The sequence below is a fragment of the Zootoca vivipara genome, chromosome 1 (genome assembly GCF_965207765.1).
Source record: "Zootoca vivipara chromosome 1, rZooViv2.hap1.1, whole genome shotgun sequence".
NCBI lineage: Eukaryota > Metazoa > Chordata > Lepidosauria > Squamata > Lacertidae > Zootoca > Zootoca vivipara.
Genome location: NC_142582.1, coordinates 6,945,963 through 6,973,484, shown reverse-complemented (window position 1 = coordinate 6,973,484; position 27,522 = coordinate 6,945,963). Strand labels below are relative to the sequence as shown.

General features: G+C 45.0%; 1 protein-coding gene across 1 annotated transcript in view; it reads left to right on the top strand.

Moving 5' to 3' along the window:
* Positions 1-1,758: 1,758 nt before the first annotated feature.
* PTH2R (parathyroid hormone 2 receptor) overlaps positions 1,759-27,522 on the top strand; it is a 46,708-nt gene continuing 20,944 nt past the window's right edge. Inside the window, exons 1-8 of the mRNA XM_088674942.1 lie at positions 1,759-1,967; positions 2,636-2,648; positions 6,463-6,685; positions 17,921-18,055; positions 18,147-18,268; positions 19,221-19,315; positions 20,503-20,689; positions 23,448-23,601. Coding sequence (XP_088531068.1) covers positions 1,759-1,967; positions 2,636-2,648; positions 6,463-6,685; positions 17,921-18,055; positions 18,147-18,268; positions 19,221-19,315; positions 20,503-20,689; positions 23,448-23,601 — 1,138 coding nt within the window. The remainder of the gene's footprint in view (positions 1,968-2,635; positions 2,649-6,462; positions 6,686-17,920; positions 18,056-18,146; positions 18,269-19,220; positions 19,316-20,502; positions 20,690-23,447; positions 23,602-27,522) is intronic.

Genomic DNA, 27,522 nt, shown 5'->3' with positions numbered 1-27,522 from the left:
ATGCTATAAAAATAGAGGAGATCATTTATAAGCACCTCTTTATGCAGACTTCATACAGCTCAAGTTAAGCAGCAGAATGAACTGGCTTTCGTACACACGATGGAGCTCTACAAATAAGTCACTTTGTAGTTATTTTTCCATCTACCGGTAGTTCTAAATGCATAATATCAAACTGTTCCCATACCCTTCAACCAACTCACATGCAGGAATTCTAAAAGCAGCTCCAATTTTTAATTTTATAAAATTACATTTAAATATATATTGGGTGGTGGTGGTGTTCAGCTGATAAGAGCTAGGAACAAGACGTGCCAGCTATTGCCAACCTGCTTGCTGGATGCTGGGTTTTTCTTTACTCATCCCAGCCCCACAGAATCTGCGGGGAAGCACTTCTTTCCCCAGACTAATCCCCTGCACTCCAGAAGAGCTATATTGGGCACAGCTCTACACACTGGATCTTCTTTCTCTTTTAACTATGTGATCCGATCCTGCCAGCCCGAATAAGACAAAAAGGGTATTCAACAGTCCACTGGAGCAAAGTCTCTAAGCCTGCAGTGACCACCACAATCATGGAAAGATGCTGAAATAATGTATGATTTAGCTGAGGTTCCTGCATCGTAGGGGGTTGGTCTAGATGACCCTTAGGGGTCCCTTGCAATTCTTTGATTCTATGAAAATGGTTCTTTCCGGACCATCAGCTATCAGTGTGAGTCCTACTCAGAAGGCCACTTCCCCCCTTCCCCCCTTGTATTCTGCAAAACTACCACCACCCCTTATATGTACAACCAGAAGTTGTTTGGACTAAAATGCAAACAAATCTTCACTCACACACTTGCAGTGAAAGAAGAGGAAAAAATTGCCCACACTTTTACCTCTAGGTTTTTTAAACCTACTATTTTTAAAAAATAATCCTCTTTTTATCAACTATTTATTTGCTCCTCTGCTTCAGTTTCAACATCAGCCGGACATGTTGGCATTAAAAGCAGGTGAAGATTTTCCTGGTCTCGAAATAAAAGCAATGGGGAAAACCTTCACTGGGGAGATTTCTGCCTGGATGTAGCAGAAGCCAGGCAAGTTCTCCCCCCTCCCCCCAAAAGTGCTGCTCCTATTCACCCCCCCCCCAACCAGGGCTTTTTTTCCTTTTAAAAAAATGTTTAGGGGTACTCTATTTTCCTACTCATATTGAAATGCTGCCTCTCAATGAGGCCAAACTTAGATTCACAAAATGTTTAGGGGGCGGCGGGGGGGGGGGAGAGAGAAAAGCGAAGGCGAGAGAAGCAGCTACTGAAATGATCTTACAGATGAGAGGGGGGAGAGAAAAAAGAAGAGCTCGCTTCATGCCAGTGCTATGCCCAAGCTCCCATCTCCAGCACCGCTACCTCCCATCCGCAACAACCCCGGGAAGATGTGTCAAACCAACGGCCAGGGTGCCCTTGAGCAGGTGCAGAGTGCATTGCCTCCGGGCGCCTGTCTAATACGGCGGAGATCGTGGGCACAAGCCCTAGATCGGAAGGGAACAAGACTCTTAATCTCAGCGTCGTGGGTTCAAGCCCCGCATTGGGCAGATTCCTGCATTGCAGGGGGCTGGTCTAGATGACCCTCGTGGACCCATCCAACTCTCCCATTCTATCATGAACTCTGCCGGACGAGCCCCAAACCCCTCTCCTCACCCCTGAGAAGAGGAGCTGGAAGAGAAGGGAATAACCAACATGGAGAAAGCTGCCTTTTTAAAATTTTCATCCTTCCCATCCGGGCAGCTGGATGGACTGCGCCTCCGAAGCTCCGCGAAGCCCGATGCAGGTCGCCAGGAAAGGGTCATGGGCGCCCTGGAGGCGCGCACTGCACCGCCCCAGGCTGTCCGCTGATGCCGCCGAAGATGATGCCGGCGCAGTGGGAGAGCAGCTGAGCTGCCTTCCCTTCACTCTGCCCAAGCAGCTGAGGGCTCCCTGCGCCCCCAGTGGCAGCCTCAGGTACTGCAGGGTTCTTTCCGAGCTCTGTTTAGCTCTGAGTCTCGGCTCTTCCCTGGGCTGTCCTCCGCCTCTGCCCACCAGCCCCGCCGGCAGCGCCACTCTTGCCCGCAGCTGCCCGACCGGCCCTGCCTCTAGGGAGGGGCAACGGCCCTCCCCTGCCCCACGGTGGGTACGCCCCTGACGAGATGGTTGGACAGTGTTCTCGAAGCTATGAACATGAGTTTGACCAAATTGCAGGAGGCAGTGGAAGACAGGAGTGCCTGGCGTGCTATGGTCCATGGGGTCACAAAGAGTAGGACACGACTAAACAACAACAACAACACCCAAACACTCCAATCAGCTCCTCACCCCTTGATATTTTATTAACAGAGGCCCTGCAGTGACTGTGGCTGAACTCACAACCCCTATGCATGTAAATATCTCTCTATCTCTGTGGCATTATATAAATTGCTTTGTGACAGGTGCTATAAATAAAGAGAATTTCATAGGAACATGTGTCTGTTTTGGACCGTTTTTCCTCCTCTGCCTTATCTTGCTGTCTGCAGGTATCTAACATATACCTTGGCAGCCTTTGCTTAATACAGTATTGATTTTTGCCAGTGTTGGAGTTAGAGGACAGCTCTGTTGGCTTGGGCAGATCCGCAGTGCTAATTGTGCTTTTCAACTAGCAGCTCCAGGCTGGTAAGCAAGAGGTCAAGCGGTTCATTTTCCCTGGGTCTTAAGAAACCAGAAAGCCTGACTCCATTAAGAGACTTTCTCCAACAAATATATTAGAAGCATTGTTTATATTAAGAGGGCCCCTGGAGAGTTTGTGGGCAGTCCAACCATGACCTGTAAATTCAGGAAGGGAAATAGTTGCCCGAACTTTTGAATAATTGCAATCTGGCAGTCGGCTGACTCATCCATCCCCAATGAGGACCAAGCCTAAATCTAGAATAGAAGGGGGGGGGGATGATGTGAAAACATTAACACAGGCAGAAAACATTGTCCCAAGATATCACAGGTAGTTTGGGAGGAAGGTGGTGTGTTTTCTGCTTGCTGTCAGAAGGAAACTGCCCTTTCCATAATGACTTGATAATGTTATACTGTATTGCCTGTGAAAGTTTCCAAAGGCTAAGCTGTCCAAACCGAAATGAAAGGCTGGTGGGAATGCCATTTTTACATTCAAAAGCGTCTTCCATCGCCTACTAGCTCAAAATAAACTGCATTAATAATCTACCACTACCAGGTTTCTTCAAAGTGAAGGGTCTTCTCCCCACTGCTTCACAAAGCTCAGATCCACCTTGCTGTCCTCATTTATTGCAGTAAGTGGAGGGTCAGGCAGGCATCTCTGTTCATTATCCAGGAGTGCCTGGTGTGCTCTGGTCCATGGGGTCACGAAGAGTCGGACACGACTAAACAAACTAAACAAAGCTTAGGGGGCCCGGGGGGGGGTCATGGCCCTGGGTACAAAATTCTTCCATGAGGATCCCACCCCTCCCTGGCGAAGCAGCTCGGGCCCACAGTGAGCGGGCATGGATAGGGGGAAATCAAATCAAGGTGAACTCCCCGGGACACAAGTCTGGGCAATGTGTATGGAGGTCCTGGGCTGCCCAGATGACAAGACCACCCCGCCTCGGCCTTGCTGTGTCCCAAGTGGCAGATTGGGGGGACAGTGTAGGGGCACACAGACCTGTAGGAGAGGGAGTTGTCACTGTAGGCCAGGGGTCCCCAGACTTACCGGCGTTTGGGCCGGTTCCCACCGCGCCGATCGCGCGGCGGGCCGGAGGACGGGGGAGCGCGCGCCTGTGCGGGCCGATGGGCGGGGGAGTGCGTGCCCATGCGCATGCGCACGAGCGCTTACTGGCGCGGCGGCGCGCTTCCAGGGTGGAAAAAGCGCCGAAAATCCGTTGTGCGCATGCGTATGGGCCTCCCCCGACCCGGAAGTGACCAGAAATGACCTCTTCCAGGTCGGGAGAGGCCCATACGCATGCGCACAAAGGATTTTCGGCGCTTTTTTCCCCGACCCGGAAGAGCGCTGCCGCGCTGCGCGCCGTAAGAGCGGGCGGCGGCGGCCGGCGTCGCAGGCCGGATTGGCAGGCCAATTGGGCTGCATCCGGCCCCCGGGCCGTAGTTTGGGGACCCTGCTGTAGGCCTTTGCCCACTATAGCAAAATGTGTAGATCTGGCACTGCTTTGATTTTGCAGAGCAAAAAGCACAAAAATATATGAAGCACATAAATATGCCATTGGTTCCCCCCCCCTCTTCCACCCGCCACAGGACCCAAACTATATTCCAGGGCAAAATAATGTTCCAGGAGAAAAGTCCCAGTGACAAATTAATTCAAGAAGCGACCATTCCTATGAGGCCACCAGGAAAACTGTGGGGAGGGGGGAGCTTCCAAGGAGGGTGGGGGGGGATTCTGCTACGGTATGTCTCAGCGCCAGCAGTGTCGGCTCATTTAATACCTGCTCATGCAGAGATAACAGCAAATTTGCCATCCCTCGACAGAAGAGGCTGCCTGAAACAGCTCAGTCGGGAGAACATGAGACTCTCCATCTCAGGGTTGTGGGTTTGCGATGAGCAAAAGGGGCTTGGGTGAGATGGCTCTTATGGTCCCATCCACTTTTACTTTTGCTTCAAGCAGGTAAGGCAACGTTGGCCATTGCCAGGGGCACTGACTTGGGCCCCACACTTTGGGGGCCCAGCACCTCCAGCCCCGTGGCTGCAGCTCTCTCTCGTGCCCCTCTCTCGCTGCCAACGCAAAATAATAAATGCATAGAAAGAGAACCTACCCAAGTAATGCTGACCCAAAATCCGCACACTAAGTAAAAGAGTGTAAGTTCACCACCTCCCTTCCCCCCCTTCTCCCCCAACCTCATACTGTGTACAACATTAATGTCTCGCATCGGACACAACTGATTTGCAGAAAAGACTCTGCGATCTGAAAATAGAGGCAATGCATGTATTTTTGGTAACCCAATAAAATCTTTAATAAAAATTATGCATTAAAAAAAACCAAAACAGACTTCCAATAGGGTCATTTCACACATTCAGTAATCCCAGTGGCTTTCCCCATCTGAAACAGGCTGAAACGAGGAAAGCTAACAAATGGGGCCTGAAAGGACAGCGATGAGTCAAGGGATGCTGGAGCATTCAGGAGATCTGGAAAGAGATCTCTCTCCTCTCTCTCTGGCCCTTGCATCGGTCGCTGGGCGAGGCTGGCTGGGAGGCAGAAGTGCCTCTCTATCTCTTTCTTCTCTAGAAGATGATGCTCTGCAGTTCTGCCCCAAAAGTAGGGCCAGACAGAGAGTTTAAACTTTTCTCCAGAGTGGATAAAAATCAGTGATTTAAAAAAAAATCGATTAAAAAAGAATTAACAGATTTTTTAAAATTTAAATTGGATTTTTAAAATAAAATGCATTTGGAGGAAATACCTTTCTAAAGATAGTTTTCTATTTAAGTTACATTACAGTCCAAAGGCTGTTTATCAGGAAATAAGGGTTTAAGTTTTTCAGGTGTGCTAAAACTCAGATGGGGTTTGTTTGTTTGTTTTTTAAATTGTTTAACCACATCAGTTAACAACATGGATACATATGCTATAATGTTATTTTAGTTAAATAAATAGTTTAAATTGTTATTAAGGAAATGATTATTTTTCTCCTCCCAATAAAGTACAGCAGAAAAGTTGTCCAAATATAAAGAGTTAACTTATTAAACCTCACAATAATTTCATAATTATATGCCTATGTATTTCTAATAGTATAAGTAAATCAATAATTTTTTATATAACTGTAAAAACTACTCTGAAAATTTATTGTTCCAAAAATGAAACCCTCATCTGGTTGTAAATATTAAGATTATACCAGCAAGAATGAGTCTTTCTGTAAAAAAATAAAATGATTTAAATCAAGTTAAAAAACAAATAAAACCTACATACAGCAACAGTGTTTTGTGTTGTGGAGGCTCCTATGATGTAAGTCATGAGCCCTGCCTGCTAGCCTGCTCCCTAATACATCACTGGTTTGCTCATTTCTGTATATAGGGTGCCTACATTCTGCATGTGTGAATGGCCTTTGATACCCATTTGGTTCATATATTGCCCTATAGCATATATTCAACACAAAAAACAGCGGCAATTTGTTGTTGACTGAGGACAGCTGGACATATAAAGGGCCCCATTACCTTCAGTAGCTGAGGGCCTCATCAAACCTAAATCCGGCCCTGCTTCCGCCACAACCCGTGGCGCAATGAACTATTAAAAATGTCACAAAAAGGAAAGCAAAACCTCTGAAGCTTTTCGTTTATTGCTTCTTAAGTAACTGCCTCTGCTGGAACAAGCAGAAATGTCTGCCTCTTCATAAATTGGGAACCGTTACTAGGAAACCTGAGGTGATACTATCAAAGGCAATCAGATTATGAAAAAAGTCCTGGTGCCTTAACCACGGCCAAAGCTCTGGGTATTTATTACTTAGAAATGTGTCAAATGAATGGAAGTGCAGCCACTATGAAATAGGAAGGCTTCGGTTGTTTACCTTCTTTTCTCTCCCCAAAGATCATAGAATATGAGACCACAAGGGCCATCCAGTCCTTCTTCACCAACCTTATTTCTGTCTGGGTTTGTGTTTTACAGGAGGACTTCGATGACACGGTTACAATGGAGGACCAGATTTATCTTCTCCTGGAGGCCAAACTTCAGTGCAAACTAAATATCACTTCTCTGCTACAGGAAGAAGGAGGTGACGTTTCTAAATAATATGTTTTATTTTCCTGTCCCGTTCCAGCCAGCATTTCTAAGGTCATGTTCACATTCTTGCTAACAGCATCCAATGTGCTCCCACTGCTAGTTTCCAAAGCCGCGTACACACCATGTTAGCCGCAATCCGTGTTAATCCTTTCGTTTCATGTCAAAAACTGCAGTTTGAGGTGCTTCCCCCCCAAATCACCTTGAGTCCAATGAAGATCAAAAGAGAGTAAGACTACATTCCTTTTTATTTTTATATATATATTATTTTAGAAATTTTAGCATACAGTATTATTTGCATTAATCCATAAGAAATTCAATATCTTTATAGGGGTTCTTCCGACCACTGGACCTCCCCCCCCCCCAGTTTCCAGTAATTGTCTCTTCTCTTTTCTGTGACTAAATACTTTTATCCAATCTATTAAATCTCCTTTTTCAGTACCCTTTATCAGATTATATTACAATTGCTAACCCAATCCTGCTAACGTTTTTAAATGTTTACAATGCTCTTTCATGTATTCTATAAAATTTATCCATTCATTTCTAAATTTGTTGTCCTCTTGGTGTCTAATATTCCCGGTCAATTTCGCCATTTTGGCATAGTTCATCAGTTTCAATATCCATTCTTCTTTCAATGGGGTTCTTTCTTCCTTCCATCCCTGGGCATATAACATTCTTGTCGTTGTCGTCGCATACATACGGTAAATAGGACCTGAGAGTAAGACTACATTCCTATGCAAACTGGAGTGAACCCGAATGAATATAGCAGTGTGTGGTTCTGTGTAGACACACACAGGACTATACTGTGAAATAATAATAAATTCCAAACACTGAGATAAAACTACATTTTCAAATTAAAATAAAGGAAATGGGAGAGGCTAGTTAGCCAAAACAAGCTTTGAGAGCTCCCCCCCCCCTTCCAAAGGAAGAAACTCTAAAGCAGATTTAAGGTTGGATGGGGAAATACCATTATAGCTTCAATTACCATTAGAGCGCAAGAAATAATGATAGCAGCAGGAGGAGGGAGGTGTTCAGAGAAAGGTGGGCTGGGAGACAGGGATAGAAGAGCAAACAGCAACTTCATTGTGTAAGAACATTGGGCAAAGACTTGATGAGGAGAAGCTAGAGGAATAGAAGGAAGGGGCATCAGCTTAACAATTGGAAGAAATGGAAATAGTGATTTACGAATTTAATGTGTTCCGAATGCACATTCGTAAGTAGAAAAATTTGTAAGTCGAATTGCAGTTTCCCATAGGAATGCATTGGAAACGGATTAATTCGTTCCGGAGCCTAGGAAAAAGACCGACACCCGGTTTTTTTTTTGCAAAACTTCTTATCAAGTGCACTTTAAAGCCATGCAAACTGCACAGCAACATTACTTTTCAACAATAAACATTTACAACAGCACTTTATCATTTTTTGGGGACCTGATGCAGGTCACTTCAGGGCACTTTAAAGGCAGGCACCCCCACATTTTCAAACCTTACTCAAGGCAGTTTTTGGACCTTCAAAGGCAGGCAGGCACAGTGGACATGCCTCAGCCAACATTTTAGCTTTGGGACATGTTCAGCTTTGGAACATCCTAAGGACACTTGTGTGTGCAATTCTAAGGCAGGCACCCCCACACTTCCAAACAGGGCCATCTTAAGCAGATCTGGTGCCCTGGTGCGACGGATACCTCCGGCGCCCCCGCCCCCCCCAGTGCGGCGGGCAGGCAGACGCAGCGCAGCACCCCCCTGGCGGCCCAGCGCCACCCAGCCTGGCCGTAAGGCCAGCCCTACTTCCAAACCTTACTCAGGGCAGTTTTTGGACCTTCAAAGGCAGGCAGGCACAGTGGACATGCCTCAGCCAACATTTTAGCTTTGGGACATGAAATATACTCGGAGTCAAGAGTGAATTTCATGCTCTTTATTCAGCTCATAGTCATCAAGGAGGAGAAGAGAAGACGAATGGCTCTTTTCCCCAAACCGTCTGCTTATATACATTATTTACACAATGGGCCTTGCGTGATTGGCTACTTCAGGGCTACACCTGTGGGCCAATTATATTGTGGATTGACTTCTGCCTGCAGCCTGATTGGCTGCTCCTACAGGCCAATCAGGTAGCAGATTCACTTCTGCCAGCCGCCTGATTGGCTGCTCCCGCAGGCCAATCAGGTTGCGGATTCACTTCCACCTGGAGTTGGATTGGGTAGCTCCCGCTGATTCTGAATCCTATTGTTCTAGGATTCAGCTCAGTACATAACACCCCTCCCCTCTAAGTTCCAGTCCTGCCCGGGAAGTTGCATTCGTAGTCCCCAAGGTCTGCTGGCCGCCTCCGTGTGCGTTGTGGCCTGGGGTGTTCCTTGGTCAGGGGTTCTGGTTCTGGCTCGTGTTCCGAGGCTGCTGGCTGTGCCGGGGCTGTCTGGTCTGGCGCCACTGAACCACTAGGTTGTGACTCTGGTTCCGGTGTCCTTCCAGCCTCGGGGCGCCCCTCTGTGCCTACTGCTTCTGCTTCCCCTGCCCACCCCTCTCGCTCTACAGGCCTCACTGCCCTGCTGTCCCCTTGGGACCCCTCTGTCCCGCTCTCCTCCCGGGTTCCTCCTGGGAATCGTCGCCGTAGCTGGTCGCAGTGGCGGCGCCAACATTGCCCCCCTTCCGTTAGTACCTCGTACGACACGGGACCGGTCACCTTGGTGACTGTGGCGGGTACCCATGCTGGGCCTGCCCCAAAATTCTTTGCATACACTGGGTCCTGGGCCACAAATGTCCGGGGGTTCCTGCCTTTCCCCACCACTACCTCATCCTGAGCTCTGTTGGGGTGAAGTCGGTCCAGTCTAGTTGCAAGGCGCCGGCCCATGAGTAGTTCAGCTGGGCTCCGGCCCGTCGTTGTGCTTGGGGTGCTGTGCTGTGCTAGAAGAAATGCGGCAAGGCGGTATTCCCAGTCCCCTTGTGTTATGCGGCGGAGGCTGTCCTTGGTGGTCCGCACCATGCGCTCCGCTTGGCCATTGGTGGCAGGGTGGAATGGTGCTGAGCGGATGTGGCGGATGGCGTTCTGCGCTGTGAAGGTCTGGAACTCCTCTGACGTGAATGCGGTTCCATTGTCCGAGACGAGGGTGTCAGGGAGCCCGTGGGTTGCAAACAGCTTACGTAGTACCCGGATGGCTGCCGCCGTAGAAGTGGACGGTACCAGTGCGACCTCCAGCCATTTGGTGTAGGAATCCACCACTATGAAGAATGTTTTTCCCTGGAAGGGGCCAGCGAAGTCCACGTGCAAGCGTGACCAAGGATGTCGGGCGGACTCCCAGGGCTGGACTGGGGCCCTTGGGGGATCCGGGCGGGATTCTTGGCAGGTCTGGCAGTGTTGGACCCAGGCCTCTATCTCTCTGTCAATCCCAGGCCACCACACATAACTCCTGGCAAGGGCCTTCATCCTCACTACCCCTGGGTGTGTCTCGTGTAGGGCTGTGAGGACCCTTTTGCGGAGGGGCTGGGGAACAACAACCCTGCTTCCCCATAACAGGCACCCCTTGTGGGCCGACAGTTCATGTTTGCGGTTTGTGTAGCCAGCGAATTCTGGCCCGGGGCTGCTGCTGGGCCATCCTCGCCACACCCAGTCCAGGACCCGGGAGATGACCCTATCTTTTGTGGAATGGTGCGCAACTTCTTGTGCCTGAATGGGTCGGTCGGGAAGCAGCTCCAGGGTCATAACCTCTTGCGCAGGCGCTGGGTCGGGGCCTGTTTCTGGTAGTGGTAGCCTGCTGAGTGCGTCTGCGTGGCCCATCGCCTTCCCAGGGCGGTGGATTAGTGCATACTGGTAGTCCGTGATCTCCGTCGAGTTGCCTTGGTGCATGGTGCCGTGTGACCTGGGGCTCCTGGGTCGGTCATCTGATGCTTGTCGACGGGTGAGTCGAGCCCGACACACCCGGGCGATGTGTCCCAATTTTCTGCACTGCCTGCACTCTGCGTTGCGGAAACGACAGGTCCTCCTCTCGTGGTTCTCCCCGCAGCTTGCACAGTTCCCTCCTTCTCGTCGAGGCTGCTGTGGTGTGTGTGCTGCTTGAGTGCGCCGCTGTACTCGGTGTACTTCCTCCCTGTCAGATTCGGATTCGTCGGTGAGGTCTTCGTGGTAGACCCTCGGTTGGGATGGCGGGGCCGGTCGTGCCTCTTGCGTTGACCTCTCGGCGGCTTCGGTTGCCAGGGCTTCCTCCAGAGCAATCTGGAACGTGAGGTCTTTTTTGGCGTAGAGGCGTCGTTGCAACATCTCGTCCCTCAGGCCACCGACGAGGCGGTCACGAAGCATGTTCTCCAATTCTGAGAAGTTGCATAACCGGGCGGCTTGGCGGAGGGAGGTCACAAACCCAGTTATGGTTTCCCCCGGGGCTTGCCGCTTTGCGTAGAAGGCATTTCGGCAAGCTACCACCGAGGGCTGTGGTGAGAAGTGCTCCTTCAGCCGTTCCATTATTGTTTTGTAAGAGACGGTAGCGACATCTCTAGGTGCAAGGAGAGCCCGGGCGATTTCAAACGTCTCCTCTCCACAGACGCTGAAGAATGTTGCCCTCTTCATGGCATCGTTGGTGACTTCTTTCGCTTGCAGGAGGAAGTTGAAACGGGCGGCGTACCCTTCCCAGTCTCCTGATGCTGGTTTGAATGGCGAGAAGCTGCTGTCGGTTGCCATTCTGGGTTCCTTGGGTCCTGGAGCTGAAGCCTGGATGCACGGTGCGATGCAGCGGTGCAGCAGGTGGCGGTGCTGCGGTGCAGTGCGTGGTGGCGGTCAGCTCAGCAGGATCCCACCTTCGTCGCCAGTGAAATATACTCGGAGTCAAGAGTGAATTTCATGCTCTTTATTCAGCTCATAGTCATCAAGGAGGAGAAGAGAAGACGAATGGCTCTTTTCCCCAAACCGTCTGCTTATATACATTATTTACACAATGGGCCTTGCGTGATTGGCTACTTCAGGGCTACACCTGTGGGCCAATTATATTGTGGATTGACTTCTGCCTGCAGCCTGATTGGCTGCTCCTACAGGCCAATCAGGTAGCAGATTCACTTCTGCCAGCCGCCTGATTGGCTGCTCCCGCAGGCCAATCAGGTTGCGGATTCACTTCCACCTGGAGTTGGATTGGGTAGCTCCCGCTGATTCTGAATCCTATTGTTCTAGGATTCAGCTCAGTACATAACAGGACATGTTCAGCTTTGGAACATCTTAAGGACACTTGTGTGCAATTCTAAGGCAGGCACTCTTCGAAGGAACTTGCCTCACCCTCCCTCACCCCTTTCCTCTTTACACCACACACCTCAACATGGGAACAGGAAAAACAAGGAATGCAGTAAAGTGCAAACAGCAATGAACTTGTTCTTTTTCATACCAAAAATATCATTTATTGGAAGAGGAGGCAGATGGTGACGACTGCAAAGAACGGCAAGGTTCTTCCTCCTGCCTTGCCCGCTTCACCACAAACTGGTCCATGTTCTGCTGCCTCTGTCTCTTGCAGAGCAGTGCTCGCCATGGGACAATGATCACATTGTCAAACTGCTCCACAATTTCCTGGGCTGCAGCCTGATGCTCACTGAGATCGTTCACAAAGGTCTGCAGCTCTCCCCACAGTTCTCAAGCCCTCTTATAAGATGTTGTGGGCAACTGCCTTGGTTCTGCCTCCTGCTCCTCAGGTGTGTCTGGTTGCTGCTCTTTCTCATGCTTGCGGGTGTCCTGCTTGACCTCCAACAGCAGAAGCTCCCTCTTGCGCTTCCCGGACTCTGCTGGCTTCTTTGGTGCCATGACACCACAAACACTAGGAAGAAAAAAATAACATCATTAGGACCCTGAAGACAAAAGAGCAGGAAGAGCATCTTAAAGATGGCATGGAAAGCAAAAAATGTTTAAGCATGGCCACACCACAGGCCAGGAAATAAATCTTAAAGGTGCTCAAGGCCAGGAAATAATTTTTAAAGGTGCCCAAGGCCAGGAAATAAATCTTAAAGGTGCCCACGGCCAGGAAATAAATTTTAAAGGTGCCCACGGCCAGGAAATAAATTTTAAAGGTGCCCACGGCCAGGAAATCAATTTCAAAGGTGCCCACGGCCAGGAAATAAATCTTTTTTTAAATTAATATTTTTATTAGTGTTTTCACAAAAATAACAACAATATATAGAAACAGAACACAAAAATGAAAAAAGAATAAAAAAAGGAAAAACACATTATAATAGTAATTCTCTTGTCCTCTCACATGATATAATGGGACCTCCTCGGGCTTCCCTCCCTGTGGTTCTTTAACACATTTATAATTAGCAAATTCTAAATCATTTTCATCACCTTATCTATCCTTATTTTCTAACTCTTATATCACTTATTCCTAATTTCCACAGTTTCTTTACAACTTAATTTCTGATCTACTATGTTACATTAGCATGTTTTTTAAGATACAGTTTAAAGTCTTTCCATTCTTCTTCCATCGCTTCTTCTCCCTGGTTGCGGATTCTTCCAGTCATCTCAGCCAGTTCCATAAACTCCATCATCTTCATCTGCCAGTCATCGATCGTTGGTAGTGTTTGTAATTTCCAGTTCTTAGCAATCAAAAGTCTTGCTGCCGTCGTAGCATACATTAAAAAAAGACACATTTTTCTTTGAAATCTCTTTCCCTACAATGCCCACTAGGAATGCTTCTGGTTTTTTAACAAATGTGTTTTTCAACACTTTCTTGAGTTCATTATAAATCTTATTCCAGAAGTCACTTACCAGTGGACATGTCCACCACATGTGGTAAAATGATCCTACTTCTTTCTTACATCTCCAACATTTGTTATCCTGGTTGTGATATATTTTTGCTAATTTTACTGGTGTAAGATACCATCTATACATCATCTTCATTAAATTTTCTTTTAGTAAACTACATGCAGTAAACTTAATATTCACATTCCACAATTTCTCCCATTCCTCAATAATAATATTATGACCAACATCCTTTGCCCACAAAATCATCACATTCTTTGTTTGTTCATCTTTCGTATGCCACTCAAGCAACAATTTATACATCTGGAAAGTATTTTCGTCTTAGGTTCTAACAATTCTGTTTCCAACTTTGACCTCTCTGATTGAAAACCAACTAGTCTATCTATTTTGAAAACTTCGTTTATCTGGTGGTATTGGAGCCAATCATCTAGTTTACATTTCAAATCCTCATAAGTCTTTAACTTAAATTAGTCTCCTTCTTCAATTAACAAATCTCTATATTTCGGCCAACTGGTTTCCATGTTTACTCTTTTACGAACCTTGGCCTCCAATGGTGATATCCATTTGGGTGTTTTTCTTTCTAACAAATCTTTGTACCTGGACCAAACACTATACAGTGATTTTCTGATTATATGCGTTTTAAAGCCTCTGTGGGCCTTTACTTTATCATACCATAAATATGCATGCCAACCATAAACATTATCGTAGCCTTCTAAATCCAGAATATCTGAATTTTCCAACAAGAACCACCAGTCCTTCATCCAGCAAAAGGTAGCTGCTTCATAATAAATCTTTAAATCCGGCAGGGAAAAGCCTCCTCTTTGTTTATCATCAGTAAGTATCTTATATTTAATTCTTGGCTTTTTCCCTTGCCATATAAATTTCGATAAGACCTTTTGCCATTCTTTAAAACAATCCAACTTATCAATTATTGGCAACGATTGAAATGAGAACAACATCCTTGGCAATACATTCATTTTAACAGTAGCTATACGGCCCAACAGAGAGAGTTTCAGATTAGTCCAGGTTTCTAAATAATTTTTAACTTCATTCCACATTTTCACATAATTGTCCTTAAATAGATTCAAATTTTTCGCCGTCATATTAACACCAAGGTAAGGTGGCGCTGTGGTTAAACCACTGAGCCTAGGGCTTGCTGATCAGAAGGTCGGCGGTTCGCATCCCTGTGACGGGGTGAGCTCCCGTTGCTTGGTCCCAGCTCCTGCCAACCTAGCAGTTCGAAAGCACGTCAAAATGCAAGTAGATAAATAGGAACCGCTACAGCGGGAAGGTAAACGGCGTTTCCATGTGCTGCTCTGGTTTGCCAGAAGCGGCTTTGTCATGCTGGCCACATGACCTGGAAGCTATACGCCGGCTCCCTCGGCCAATAATGCGAGATGAGCGTGCAACCCCAGAGTCGGTCATGACTGGACCTAATGGTCAGGGGTCCCTTTACCTTTACTTTACTTTCTTAACAAAAGACAAACCAGTTGCTTCTTGTAATTTTTCTCTTTCCTTACAGTCCAAATTCTTGTCTAATACTTTGGTTTTTGATTTATTCAATTTGAAACCTGCTACCTTTCCAAATTCTTGAATTACTTCCAGAGCCCTTTGAACACTGGACTGTGGATCTTTTAATGTCAAAACAAGGTCACCTGCAAAGGCTTTAAGTTTATATTGTTTCTTCCCTACAGTCACTCCTTTTATTTCCTCATCCTTTCTAATCCTGTCGAGTAAAACTTCTAGAACCGATATAAAAAGCAAGGGGGAGAGGGGACACCCTTGTCTTGTACCCTTTTCAATTCTAATGTCTTCTGAGACCATTTTATTAACAATTATCTTTGCTCTTTGCTCTGAATAAATCGCATTTACTCAATTCAAAAAGTTTTGGCCCAACTCCATTTTATCTAAATTCCTTTTTAAAAATAGCCAGGAAATGTTGTCAAAGGCCTTCTCTGCGTCAATAAACATCAACACAGCTTTTTTTGTTCATTTTCTGTTCTAACATCTCCAAAATGTCCACCACATTCCTTATGTTATCCTTCATATGTCTTCCTGGCAAAAAAACCAGCTTGATCTTGGTGTATAAAGTCTCTTAAGGCCTTTTTCAATCTGGAAGCCAAAATACTAGCAAATATTTTGTAATCCACATTCAACAAGGAGATTGGGCGGTAATTCTTAACTTGCGTTCTATCTGTGTCCGGTTTAGGTATCAGTGTGATATAGGCCTCTTTCCAAGACTCGGGGGCCTCTCCTCCATTCAAAATTTCATTGCACAAATCTTTCAATGGTTGGACTAACCAGTCCTTCATTGTTTTATAGTATGTAGCAGTAAGTCCATCCGGTCCTGGGGTCTTACCCAGTTGCATTTGTTGTATAGCTTGTTCCACCTCTTGTGTTGATATCTGCTGCGAAAGTAGGGATTTCTTATCTTCCGGGATTTTATGCAGTCCATGTTTGTCCAGGAATTGCTCCACCTCATCTTTATCTTGCCTTTCTTGTTTGTACAATTGTTTGAAATATTTTTGAAAGCATTTTTGAATCTCTGTCGGGTGCTCCAGATGTTTTCCTTCTTGCTCAAGATTTGTGATAGTATTTAACTTCTGCCTTTTTTTCAATTGCCATGCCAGTAGTTTTCCACATTTATTTGCTGATTCAAACGATTTTTGTTTCATCCATTTAATTTTAGATTCTATTTCTTGGTTCATTAACTGAGAAAATTGTACTTGCAGTGCCTTGATCTCTTTCTGTACCTGTACATTCTTAGGATTAGATCTTAATTTCTTTTCCTTTTCTTTCATTTGGTTCCAAATATTTTCTTTCCTTGCATTATGCTCTTTTTTCCTAATTGCATTTTGTTGAATCAAGAATCCTCTCATTACAGCTTTACTACGGCCAGGAAATAAATTTTAAAGGTGCCCACGGACAGGAAATAAATCTTAAAGGTGCCCACGGCCAGGAAATAAATCTTAAAGGTGCCCACGGCCAGGAAATAAATCTTAAAGGTGCCCAAGGCCAGGAAATAAATTTTAAAGCTGCCCACACACAGCACAGGCCAGGAAATACAGTAAATTTTAAAGTTGCCCACAGCCAGGAAATAATTTTTAAAGGTGCACAGGCCAGGAAATAATTTTACAGTAAAGCATGGGCATACCACAGGAAAGCCAAAAGTTTTTAAACATGGCATGGAAAGAACACCCCCCCCACACACACACACACGAGACCCGCTCCCCGGCAACCCCCACAGCAAAGAGAAGGAAAATCAACGTACCTTTCCAGCAGTAGAAAATTGCAGGAAAAAGAAACTCCCAAACTCCAAATCTCTCTCTCTCCAACACCTCTTCACTCCACGCCTCTTGCAGCAACCCACAGAGGCATGGAAGCCAAGCGTGCCATTTTTCAAGCCTCCCAAACGCAAAGCATCATGGGAGAAGCATTTTTTTAAAAAAAAACGTAAGTAAAAGAAACCCCATCTAAAAATTCGTAAGTAGAAGAAACCCCATCTAAAACCCTTCCGTTCGTAAGTAGAATTCGTAAGCGCGCGCGCCTGTTTTTTTAATTCATAAGTCAAATTTTTCGTAAGTAGGGTCGTTCGTAAGCCGAGGTACCACTGTAATCAATTGGGGGGGAATGTTTGGCAGAAGAAACAGAGGGAAGCATGGAGAGACAGAGACTGCAGAATATATATTTTTTTCTTATCTATGTCTTGAAACTGTTTTAAATTTCTCTTTGCTGAGGCTTTTGTTAGCAAAATGCATAACGACAATCAATCTGTTCCAGGTCTCTTTTCACTATCCTGAGGCAACGGTGTTGGTTCAGGCCACTGAAAATGTACATCAACTTACTTAATTCCAGGGGAAACAGCAATTTTCTGGAGGCAGTATCAACCTAGAAGCATTTGAGACCATTCTTGGAATTTATGTTCACTCTGACTACTTATTTGTTTGTATGTTTGTTAATTATTTAAATTTCTTTACCGTCCTTCATCCAAGGATCACAAGGAGGTTTACAATATAAAAACACAAAATTACTCAACATAGTAACAAACAACAACTCCCCCAGTTTAAAAGGCCATAGATTGTTTAATTAGCCAAAGTGCTTTAACCTGGTGCTGAAAAATATGCAATGAAGGTACCAGAAAAGTCTCCCTGGAGAGAGCATTCCATTAGTGGGGAGCCACCACAGAAAAGGCCCATTCTTGTGTTCCTGCCTCAGATGATGATTGCAGGATCCAGGCACCAGTTGTTAAATTGTCATAGAACAAAATAAGATAACCCAAAGATATGTGCTGTTGTAACTGCATGCAATACGAAAAGTTGTTTCTTTGTAAATCTGAGCTGCTTGAATGCTCACATTGATTCTGACACAAATTGGAGAATATTTTTAGCTTCCGTTTAGGCAGAAAACGCTCTGTTCTTTGCCTAATTTGGAGGGAAGTAATTTTGAAAGCATTAAAATAAAAAACCCTGAGGATCACGCACTGTGCTCTTTCCTGCTTTTTCCCCATGTTCTTCATTTGCAGCTTATTTCTGCTTTTCCCCTACAGAAGGCAACTGCTTCCCAGAATGGGATGGTCTGATCTGCTGGCCCAGGGGGTCTGTGGGGGAAACATTAGCTGTCCCATGCCCTCCTTATATATATGACTTCAATCACAAAGGTACCAGCAACACACTTCACGTTGGATTTTATCTTACACAAAACCTAGCTGGGGAGAACCTTCTCATGGGAGTGCCTCTCCTCTCTTGCAGGCATGGCTTTCCGACGCTGTAGCTCAAATGGAACGTGGGTCTCTGTGCAAAGTTTGAACCAGACATGGTCTAATTATTCGGAATGCATTGACTTCCTGCAAGCAGAAAACAGCCCAGGAAAGGTACGTGCTCTTTCTCCAGCAAAGGAGCAGAGTTGAAAAGCTGCGGGTGCTTGAGGGTGTTTTAGTGCTGAGATTGTTGGAGAACCTAACTGGCTTTTTATTACTAATTAATCCATACATTAGGGACGCAGGTGGCACTGTGGGAGCCTAGGGCTTGCTGATCAGAAGGTCAGCAGTTCGAATCGCCGTGACGGGGTGAGCTCCCGTTGCTTGGTCCCAGCTCCTGCCAACCTAGCAGTTTGAAAGCACGTCAAAGTGCAAGTAGATAAATAGGGACCGCTACAGCGGGAAGGTAAATGGCGTTTCCGTGTGCTGCTCTGGTTCACCAGAAGCGGCTTTGTCATGCTGGCCACATGACCTGGAAGCTGTACGCCGGCTCCCTCGGCCAATAATGCGAGATGAGCGCGCAACCCCAGAGTCGGTCACGACTGGACCTAATGGTCAGGGGTCCCCTTACCTTTTTAATCCATGCATTAGAGGGTGGGAAGAGCTCAGTCTATTTTAGTCTTAATTCTTGCAATGAGATTGCGCTATAAGGAGAGGGTGCATACATCTTGATAACAATTAAATATTGTAAACTGTGCCAGAAACTACCATGACTTGAGAAGCGTCACCTTTCAGTCGTTCTCCAGGACATGGCAAATCTCCAACACCACCGTGAGGGAGGGGGCACTCAGAAGAAATGTTGGCCACCCCAAAGCACTGCATAGAAATTGTTTAGCATCATGCAACAGCCGTACGGATCGGGCCACACCTTCCCAGAATGGGTAGCACAATGGGGTTGCATGTACAATCCTGGCTTTACCTCCATGCAGAATAGGATTGTGTTGGTCTGTAAATGACAACAGTTGAGCTCCAGACTGGATTCTCTTAAAGGACATATTTTAGAACTTCTCAATTGTGCGCTGAAGGAGAAAAGAAATCCTGGAATATCTTCTGTTTCCCCCAGAAGGAATTCTTCGAACGCCTCTATGTCATGTATACCGTTGGGTATGCCATCTCGTTCTGCTCTCTGGCTGTGGCGATCTTCATCATGGGCTACTTCAGGCAAGTAAAACACACTTCTAGAATCTGTCTGTCCTCTCTTAAACCTTTTAGCCAGTCCTAAGATGACAGAATGTCTGTAATTCCTACAATGACTACCCCTCCCTTTCCACTCACATTCTCACAATGGCAAGTGGGTAAATTTAGTAGCAGTATAAAATGGAGTGGCTTTCATGGACTGAACACCTAAATCCATTAAATATCATTGGGGAAACTGAACTTTGTACACAATTGTAAGTAACAAAGCCCAGGACTTTATATATGTATTACATTAAAAGCTGCCTCAGGAGTCTGAGATTTGAACCGAGAAAGGGCAGGGAGAAAAATGATTAATTCTTTCTCTGTTGGCTGCATCTATATTTATGATGGCAGATACACATCTAGAATCCCAGTGGGGGAAAGATATTGGGGGACCTACCCTAATTTTGAGCAGAAAAACAAACAACCGGTGGAGAAAGGATTAAGTAGTTTCCACACGCAGCTGCTTCTCTACGTGGAAATGTTAGCACCCCAAGTTCTTTCTCATTTATTTGTCTTTTAAACTGTTTGAACCCCTTTTCACTCATTTGCATGCAATGTTTAGTTTGCCTCTCTCTTTGTTATGACACTTGAAGGGAACATAATACACTGGAGCTTTGTTTAACATGCAGCGACTCCTCCTTAAGGGCCTGTGCTTATATTACCACTGAAAGCATCCTATCACTGTCACGTTTTAGAATGCTTACCTGCGCAATTGGTAGACCATTGTAACCTGTTCAGGCAACATGCCCACCTGATATCCGCCGCCAGTGATGCTCTTGAAACAACTTTCCTTTTCTGACGCGGTAAATTCAAGAGCTTGTGTGCTGGGATACAGGACTGGGTCTGATCCAGCAGGGCTCTTCTTGAGTTCTTAAAGGTAAAGGTAAAGGGACCCCTGACCATTAGGTCCAGTCGTGACCGACTCTGGGGTTGCGCGCTCATCTCGCATTATTGGCCGAGGGAGCCGGCGTACAGCTTCCAGGTCATGTGGCCAGCATGACAAAGCCGCTTCTGGCAAACCAGAGCAGCACACGGAAACGCCGTTTACCTTCCCGCTGTAGCGGTTCCTATTTATCTACTTGCACTTTGATGTGCTTTCGAACTGCTAGGTTGGCAGGATCTTGAGTTCTTATGCTCCCTTTAATTAGGTTTTTTCCCCTTGCACACAGGAGACTTCACTGCACCAGGAATTATATACACCTGCATCTGTTTGTCTCTTTCATGCTCAGAGGTACCAGCATATTTATAAAAGACAGAGTAGTTCATGCTCATATTGGAGTCAAAGAGCTTGACTCGCTGCTCGTGGGTGACCTGCAAAATATCATAGCGGCTCCAGCCCCGGACAAGTCCCAGTACGTAAGTACTTCTCCCCTCCTCTTGCTAAAGTTCATCCATCATTAACTAACGGAATCACTGTTCAATATTCTCTCGCACCCAATTTGCATCTGAGAATACTATCACGCAGCTGAAGCCAAAGTGACCCAGCAGGCAGGGACTGTGAGTGAAATTCAGTGTAGTGCTTAGTGGAGCATGCCCAGTGTGACCTTTCCCCTCTCCTTCCCCTGTGGACCCTCTAAACCTGTTCTGGGGATTCCCCCAACCCTCCAGAGCAGATTTAGGGCACATGGGGACCTCATTCTGTTACATGAGCGGAACTCATCATATGCATGCAACACCTTTGTTGAGTCTCGCCCCATATGGTTAGTAGCAGGAAGCCATTCATATTTCCCGGGCATCCAAATCTACTGATTTCAGTGATGGTCCCTGAGCCTTCCTAGTTGCAGAAACTTCAGTGCTGGACTCCTGAAAGAGTTTCATTCCAGCTGGTTCAGAATGGGCCCAAGTCACCCATCTCCACAGGAGTCAGACAGTACATGCTGAAAAAGTAAATTTATATAAATACATTCCACACTTGGATCCTGGGTTCCTTCGCAATCCTGGGATATCAATTCAGTAAACAATACTGAAAAGAATACAGTTCAGTAAAGAATACTGTCATTTGAGCCAATTTATTTGCAGTGTTGCTTCCCAGATTCAGCAGAACTGTGAAAAAATATCTTAGGAATAATTGTATAGTTTTCAGTGTGACCAGTCAATACCAGTTGATATTGTTGTTGTCGTTGTTGTTGTTGTTATTTAAATTTCATCCCAAGATCACAGGGCAACACTGTGTATGTTGTGTTTTACAATATAAAAACACAAAAACGCACACCATAATAACAAACAAAAACCACCATCACTCCAGTTTTAAAGGCCTACCACAAATTAGGCAGCTGGGTTTACCGCATTTGGGTAAATTGCTAAGATCAGCACACCTGTAGTGCAATGGATGAGCCTCACGCTGGGAAAGCGATATTTGTGATTGTAGTATCTCCCCTGCTAGGTAAATCATTTATTTTATGTTGGCACTAGAAGACAAGAAAGGCTGATTCTGATACCAGACTGTGAGGGGTCTACTTAGACAACTGGGCCAAAGCAAACAAGATGAATTTTAACAAGGAGAAATGTAAAGTACTACACTTGGGCAAAAAAAAAAAATGAAAGGCACAAATACAGGATGGGAGACACCTGACTTGAGAGCAGTACATGTGAAAAGGATCTAGGAATCTTGGTAGACCAAGAGACATGAGTCAACAGTGTGATGCAGCAGCTAAAAAAGCCAATGCAATTCTGGGCTGCATCAATAGGAGTATAGCATCTAGATCAAGGGAAGTAATAGTACCACTGTATTCTGCTCTGGTCAGACCTCACCTGGAGTACTGTGTCCAGTTCTGGGCACCACAGTTCAAGCTGGAACGTGTCCAGAGGAGGGCAGCCAAAATGGTCAAAGGCCTGGAAACGATGCCTTATGAGGAACGGCTTAGGGAGCTGGGTATGTTTAGCCTGGAGAAGAGAAAGTTAAGGGGTGATATGATAGCCATGTTCAAATATATAAAAGGATGTCATATAGAGGAGGGAGAAAGGTTGTTTTCTGCTGCTCCAGAGAAGCAGACACGGAGCAATGGATTCAAACTACAAGAAAGAAGATTCCACCTAAACATTAGGAAGAACTTCCTGACAGTAAGAGCTGTTCGGAAGTAGAATTTTCTACTAAGGAATGTGGTGGAGTCTCCTTCTTTGGAGGTCTTTAAGCAGAGACTTGACAGGCATATGTCAAGAATGCTTTGATGCTGTTTCCTGCTTGGCAGGGGGTTGGACTGGATGGCCCTTGTGGTCTCTTCCAACTCTATGATTCTACTTTAGCTGATGGAGCACAGAATTACAGACTAGGAACTAGGAAGTCGGACAATTGGCCCACCTAGTGCCGTATTTGTCTGCAATGGCTGGAAGTGGTTCTCCAGGACTTCAGGTGAGGGTCTCTCCCATCCCTAATGCCGGAGATTGAACCTGAGATCTTCTGCATGCAAAATGGATGCTCTACCTCTGAGCTATGGCTCTTTCCTTGAATACTGGAGTGAGCAGCAGTATTGGTGATAGAATAGAGAGAGAAGTTCTGATCCATTGACAGCATTCAGGATGGTCCCTCAAAGGTCTTCCATATGAGCAAATGTCCACAGGGAGAGTCTAGGAAGCCCGGCCCTTTCTGCTGACCACCACCAATATGCTGTGTGTATAAAGACACATATGGCATGAACAGAAGCCCTTAATGAGTTGCAGCTCCCTAGTGGGTCTGCTTGGGTATGTGAGGAAGCACACCCTCAATTCACAGCTTTTGCGTCGCTGCGCAGACACCGGTCGTGGCACCGGTGGGCAGCACAACAGCTGCAAAAGTGTCGACCTGGTGGAAGAGGCTGCTTTTAAGTAGCTGGCAATAATTGTGTGGGTTTTTAAAGCACATAACAGACTCCCCTTATTTTCACAACCGTTACATATGACTCACAATTTTAATACAGGATTGGAACAATTCTTTGTGCGGGGACGACAAAGAACAGTAAAACTTACTGAACAACGTTAGCTGCCATGAGTCGTAGCCTTGGCCTTGGCCTTGATGCCAAATTAGTAAGTCCGCTGAAACTGGAAGACTAGGATAAATATGCAAGTACTGTATGCTACTACGTTTAACTGCTTCCCTGACCGCCACAACTGTGCTGCTTTATTTTGAACCGATTGACAGGTCTGGTGCAAGATTACTGTGGTGATGTTTATTTACTTCTTGACGACCAACTACTACTGGATCTTGGTTGAAGGCCTCTATCTGCACAGCTTAATATTTGTGGCCTTCTTTTCGGATAGCCAGTACCTGTGGGGTTTCATCTTAACAGGCTGGGGTAAGGTACATTTGTCTCTCATTGAAGCATTGTCTTTCCATTTAAAGCTAGATTAGGGCTGTCCATTCTAACATTACCTCTTGGGCAATGCTTTTTATTTTAAATTATTTTTGCAAACCACAAAATCAGAAAGGGGTGGTTTACGTATTTTTTCAGTTTTGTGAGTTAGGTCCAAACTGACAGTGCGATGCTGAGGATGCTTACTGAAGAAGAAGCCCCGCTCTGTTCTGTAGAACTTCTTCCCAGGTAAGCGTGCAAGGATTGCAGCCATAATAAGTTTCGCATAGGTCCTAGTAAAATTGGTATGGGTGATACCCAGCTTAACAGTTTTGCTAGTGCAAGGATAGCCATCTGTCATGGATGCTTTAGCTGAGATTCCTGCATTGCAGGGGGCTGGACTAGATGACTCCCAGGGTCCCTTCCATCTCCACGATTCTATGATTATAAGGAGTTCTAGCTGTGCACTGGAACTCCCCACCACTCCACTCCCTAAATTTGTTCTGGGGGAGTTCCCTCAACCCTCCAGAGCAGATTTACAGGACGTGCAGGACTGATGGTGCTATGACTTAAGTCACAATGATTTCAACAGGACTTAAGTGGAACGAACATGCAGTGCCATTGTATGCACACTTACTCAGAAGTTCAATAGGATTTGCTCCCATGTAATTAGGATTGCAGCCTTAGTCTAGATGCAAATTTATTTCATGAATATTCCACAAAAGAATGTCTCCCAAATGCTAAAACTTCTAATCTGACACAAAAGGAGCAAAACGTTAACAATATTTATTGTTCCAACGTAACACAAACTTTAGTGAGAAATCTTTGTCTTTTGCACTGCCATGCAGTGTCAGAGTCATATATAACTTGTCATTTTTGCTATAATGGCACTGCCCAAATCTTTTTAAAAAAACCAACCTAAAAATAATCAGACAGGAGACTTTATAACGTATATCATGATCCAAATCTGATTTGTGATGGATCGCCCATCCTCCAGCAACTCCTTCTTCCTCATCTCATGTCCGGGATGGTCCACAACCTTGCAGAAAGGCTTTAGGGAGACAAGTGTCTGCAGGGGAGAGAAGACCGTGAACTTCCTGAGTTAACTGTCTTAGGATTCAAGCCCACCTCTTCTGCGGCAACCCTCTGGTCTCTCATTGTGGTGTAAAATCCATTTTGTGGACTTGCCACTGAAGACAAGAGGCTCACAGGATGGTATGCTGCCTCGCAGAAAAACACCTAGAGAAGACTGCCATGTCTAGAACCCTAGACCTTTTCTTCCTTATGTTTAGTTCAGGACCATTCCGTCATTTGAGACCTCGGGTGCTGCCTGAAATGGTTCAGTCCAGATACATCTTTACCACCATCAAGTGAAAACGAGGAGTCTGTTGGTCTGTAGTTTGCTAGCAGCATCCGTGTCTCATAAAGGATTGTTTTGCCTGTCTGCCTTGTTCACTGTTATATCCATGCATCCACGCATGTTGCAATTTTCGCTTGTGCTTGAAGAGCTGTCTAGCTAATGAGACACTTGAGGCACGACACACCCACTCACTTCTCTGCTTGATGTGAGGGACGTTTCTGTGCACAACTTACACCCCAAGTGATTTACGTTAACAAGCTCCCATCATAACTAATGCTGCTACATTTTGTCAAGATAAAAGGCTAGGAGTTTTTAAAAAATGATGTTAAGCAGGGACCGTGACCAACTGTAAGTTTTAATTCCTTTAAAAGCGAAATGCCAAATTTACCTGGTTCTTTCACTGTTTGGGGAGGTGAGGTACATATAATAATGTGAAACTGGCTTGCACTGAATCAGACTGAATCAAAATAGTGTTTGAATCTAGCAGGATAGAGGTTTATTTGATCATCACATTCCTTGCTTCTGACTATTGCCTCTGCTTAATAGTTCTGAGAGACTCTGAAGCACTAACATAACCTGCTATTTCCTGTTCGACCAGAAGCAATAGATTGATTTCTATTTGCCTGGAGGCAGATTTCATTCAAGACAAATTTTAAACGCATTTCCCCCTCAAGCTTGCAGCTATTAAAGCCACAAAGTTCTGATTCAAGAGCTAAAAGATGGCAGCTTTTTTTCCTCTCAAGCTCTCTTTTAAGCCAATTTAATGTCAGCAGAAGATCTTCTTTTAAAATAAACACTATTATTATATTATTCTAGGCTGGTTATAAATACCTTACTAGGAAATTTGTCCTGTTGAAATAAATTGAACTTATTTCCAAGTAGACTACTAGGATCAAACCATGCACCAAACAATGTTCACTAGAACTCATTTAGGTATAGTTCATGTTGTCGCAAAATCTCATTGGTAGAGTTTAATTTGAAGGAGCTCTGATTATTATGTTGGGGGAGTTTCAATATTAGCTATTGGAATTATATCATAATAAAATCCTCATATAATCACAATCTTATAGATGCCAACAAAATATGTAGAAAATAATTGCTGGGGTGTGCATCCCAAAATAAATAAGCTTTGGACAAACTCACATTCATTTTGGGAATGTTTGAAGATAAAATAATATTGGAAGACCGTTCTGTGGTATATTTATCAAATTACAGGTTATGAAATTGCTCTGAATTCAGTAGGTGTGTTATTAAATCATCAAGTGCTAAGTGAGACTGATTTGGAAGAAGCGATAAATTTATTCAGTAGGCACTAAGGTGACAATTGCTCATTATTGGGGAAGAACACCTCTTCCTCCTTCAGTACCAGAGTGGTTTTATACAATAGCTATAATGATGCACAGGTACGGTACATATGTTACCTGTTCAGAGAGGACATACCATGCAAAATGGACCAAATTGCAGGTTCTTTCAACCAGGTGCTCAAAGAGTGGAAAGAGAAGTGCAAAAGTTTTGTTTCAAAGTAGGATATGGTTATATCTCTTAAGTTGGGTGGGTTTAGAGTCACCTGAAAAGGTGAGTTCTTCAAGCACTGCAGTAAACATGATGATGATGATGATGATGATGATGTTCATGTTAGGTCACATGCATTCTTCTCCTTTTTTGATAGCATTATATCTCTTCTTTTAAAGTAATAATTTTATAGCATTTTTGAATATGATATGTATGGGTTTTTATTGCCATATTTCTTGGATGTGGTTTTTTTTTTTACAATCCATTGGATATAAACACTTTTCATGTATTTTTATGTTTTGTAAATAAAACATAGCCTTTTCCCCAAAACCTCTGTATGAAACCTCAATAGCCCTCTCACAGTTCATTAATTCTTAGCATCACGTAATCCAGAAATTTTTGTTACTCCAAAGTGCTTTGATCAGAATACCCAAAATATCTTAAGTGGGATGTATAAGACCAAAACTCATTTTATAGATCTAATTCAGATAGTATAAAATAGTGTACTTTAATCCGAATCATTCATCTGCACTAGAGCAGGTGTCATGGGTCAGGAAGCTGGCTTCTTTAAATAAACCATAGTTAAAACTGACCGTAGTTTAGGGTTTGCTTCATTGACTACGCAAAAGCATTTGACTGTGTCGACCACAGCAAACTATGGCAAGTTCTTAAAGAAATGGGAGTGCCTGATCACCTCATCTGTCTCCTGAGAAATCTCTATGTGGGACAAGAAGCTACAGTTAGAACTGGATATGGAATAACTGATGGGTTCAAAATTGGGAAAGGAGTACGACAAGGCTGTATATTGTCTCCCTGCTTATTTAACTTATATGCAGAATTCATCATGCGAAAGGCTAGACTGGATGAATCCCAAGCCGGAATTAAGATTGCCGGAAGAAATATCAACAACCTCAGATATGCTGATGACACAACCTTGATGGCAGAAAGTGAGGAGGAATTAAAGAACCTTTTAATGAGGGTGAAAGAGGAGAGCACAAAATATGGTCTGAAGCTCAACATCAAAAAAATCTAAGATCATGGCCACTGGTCCC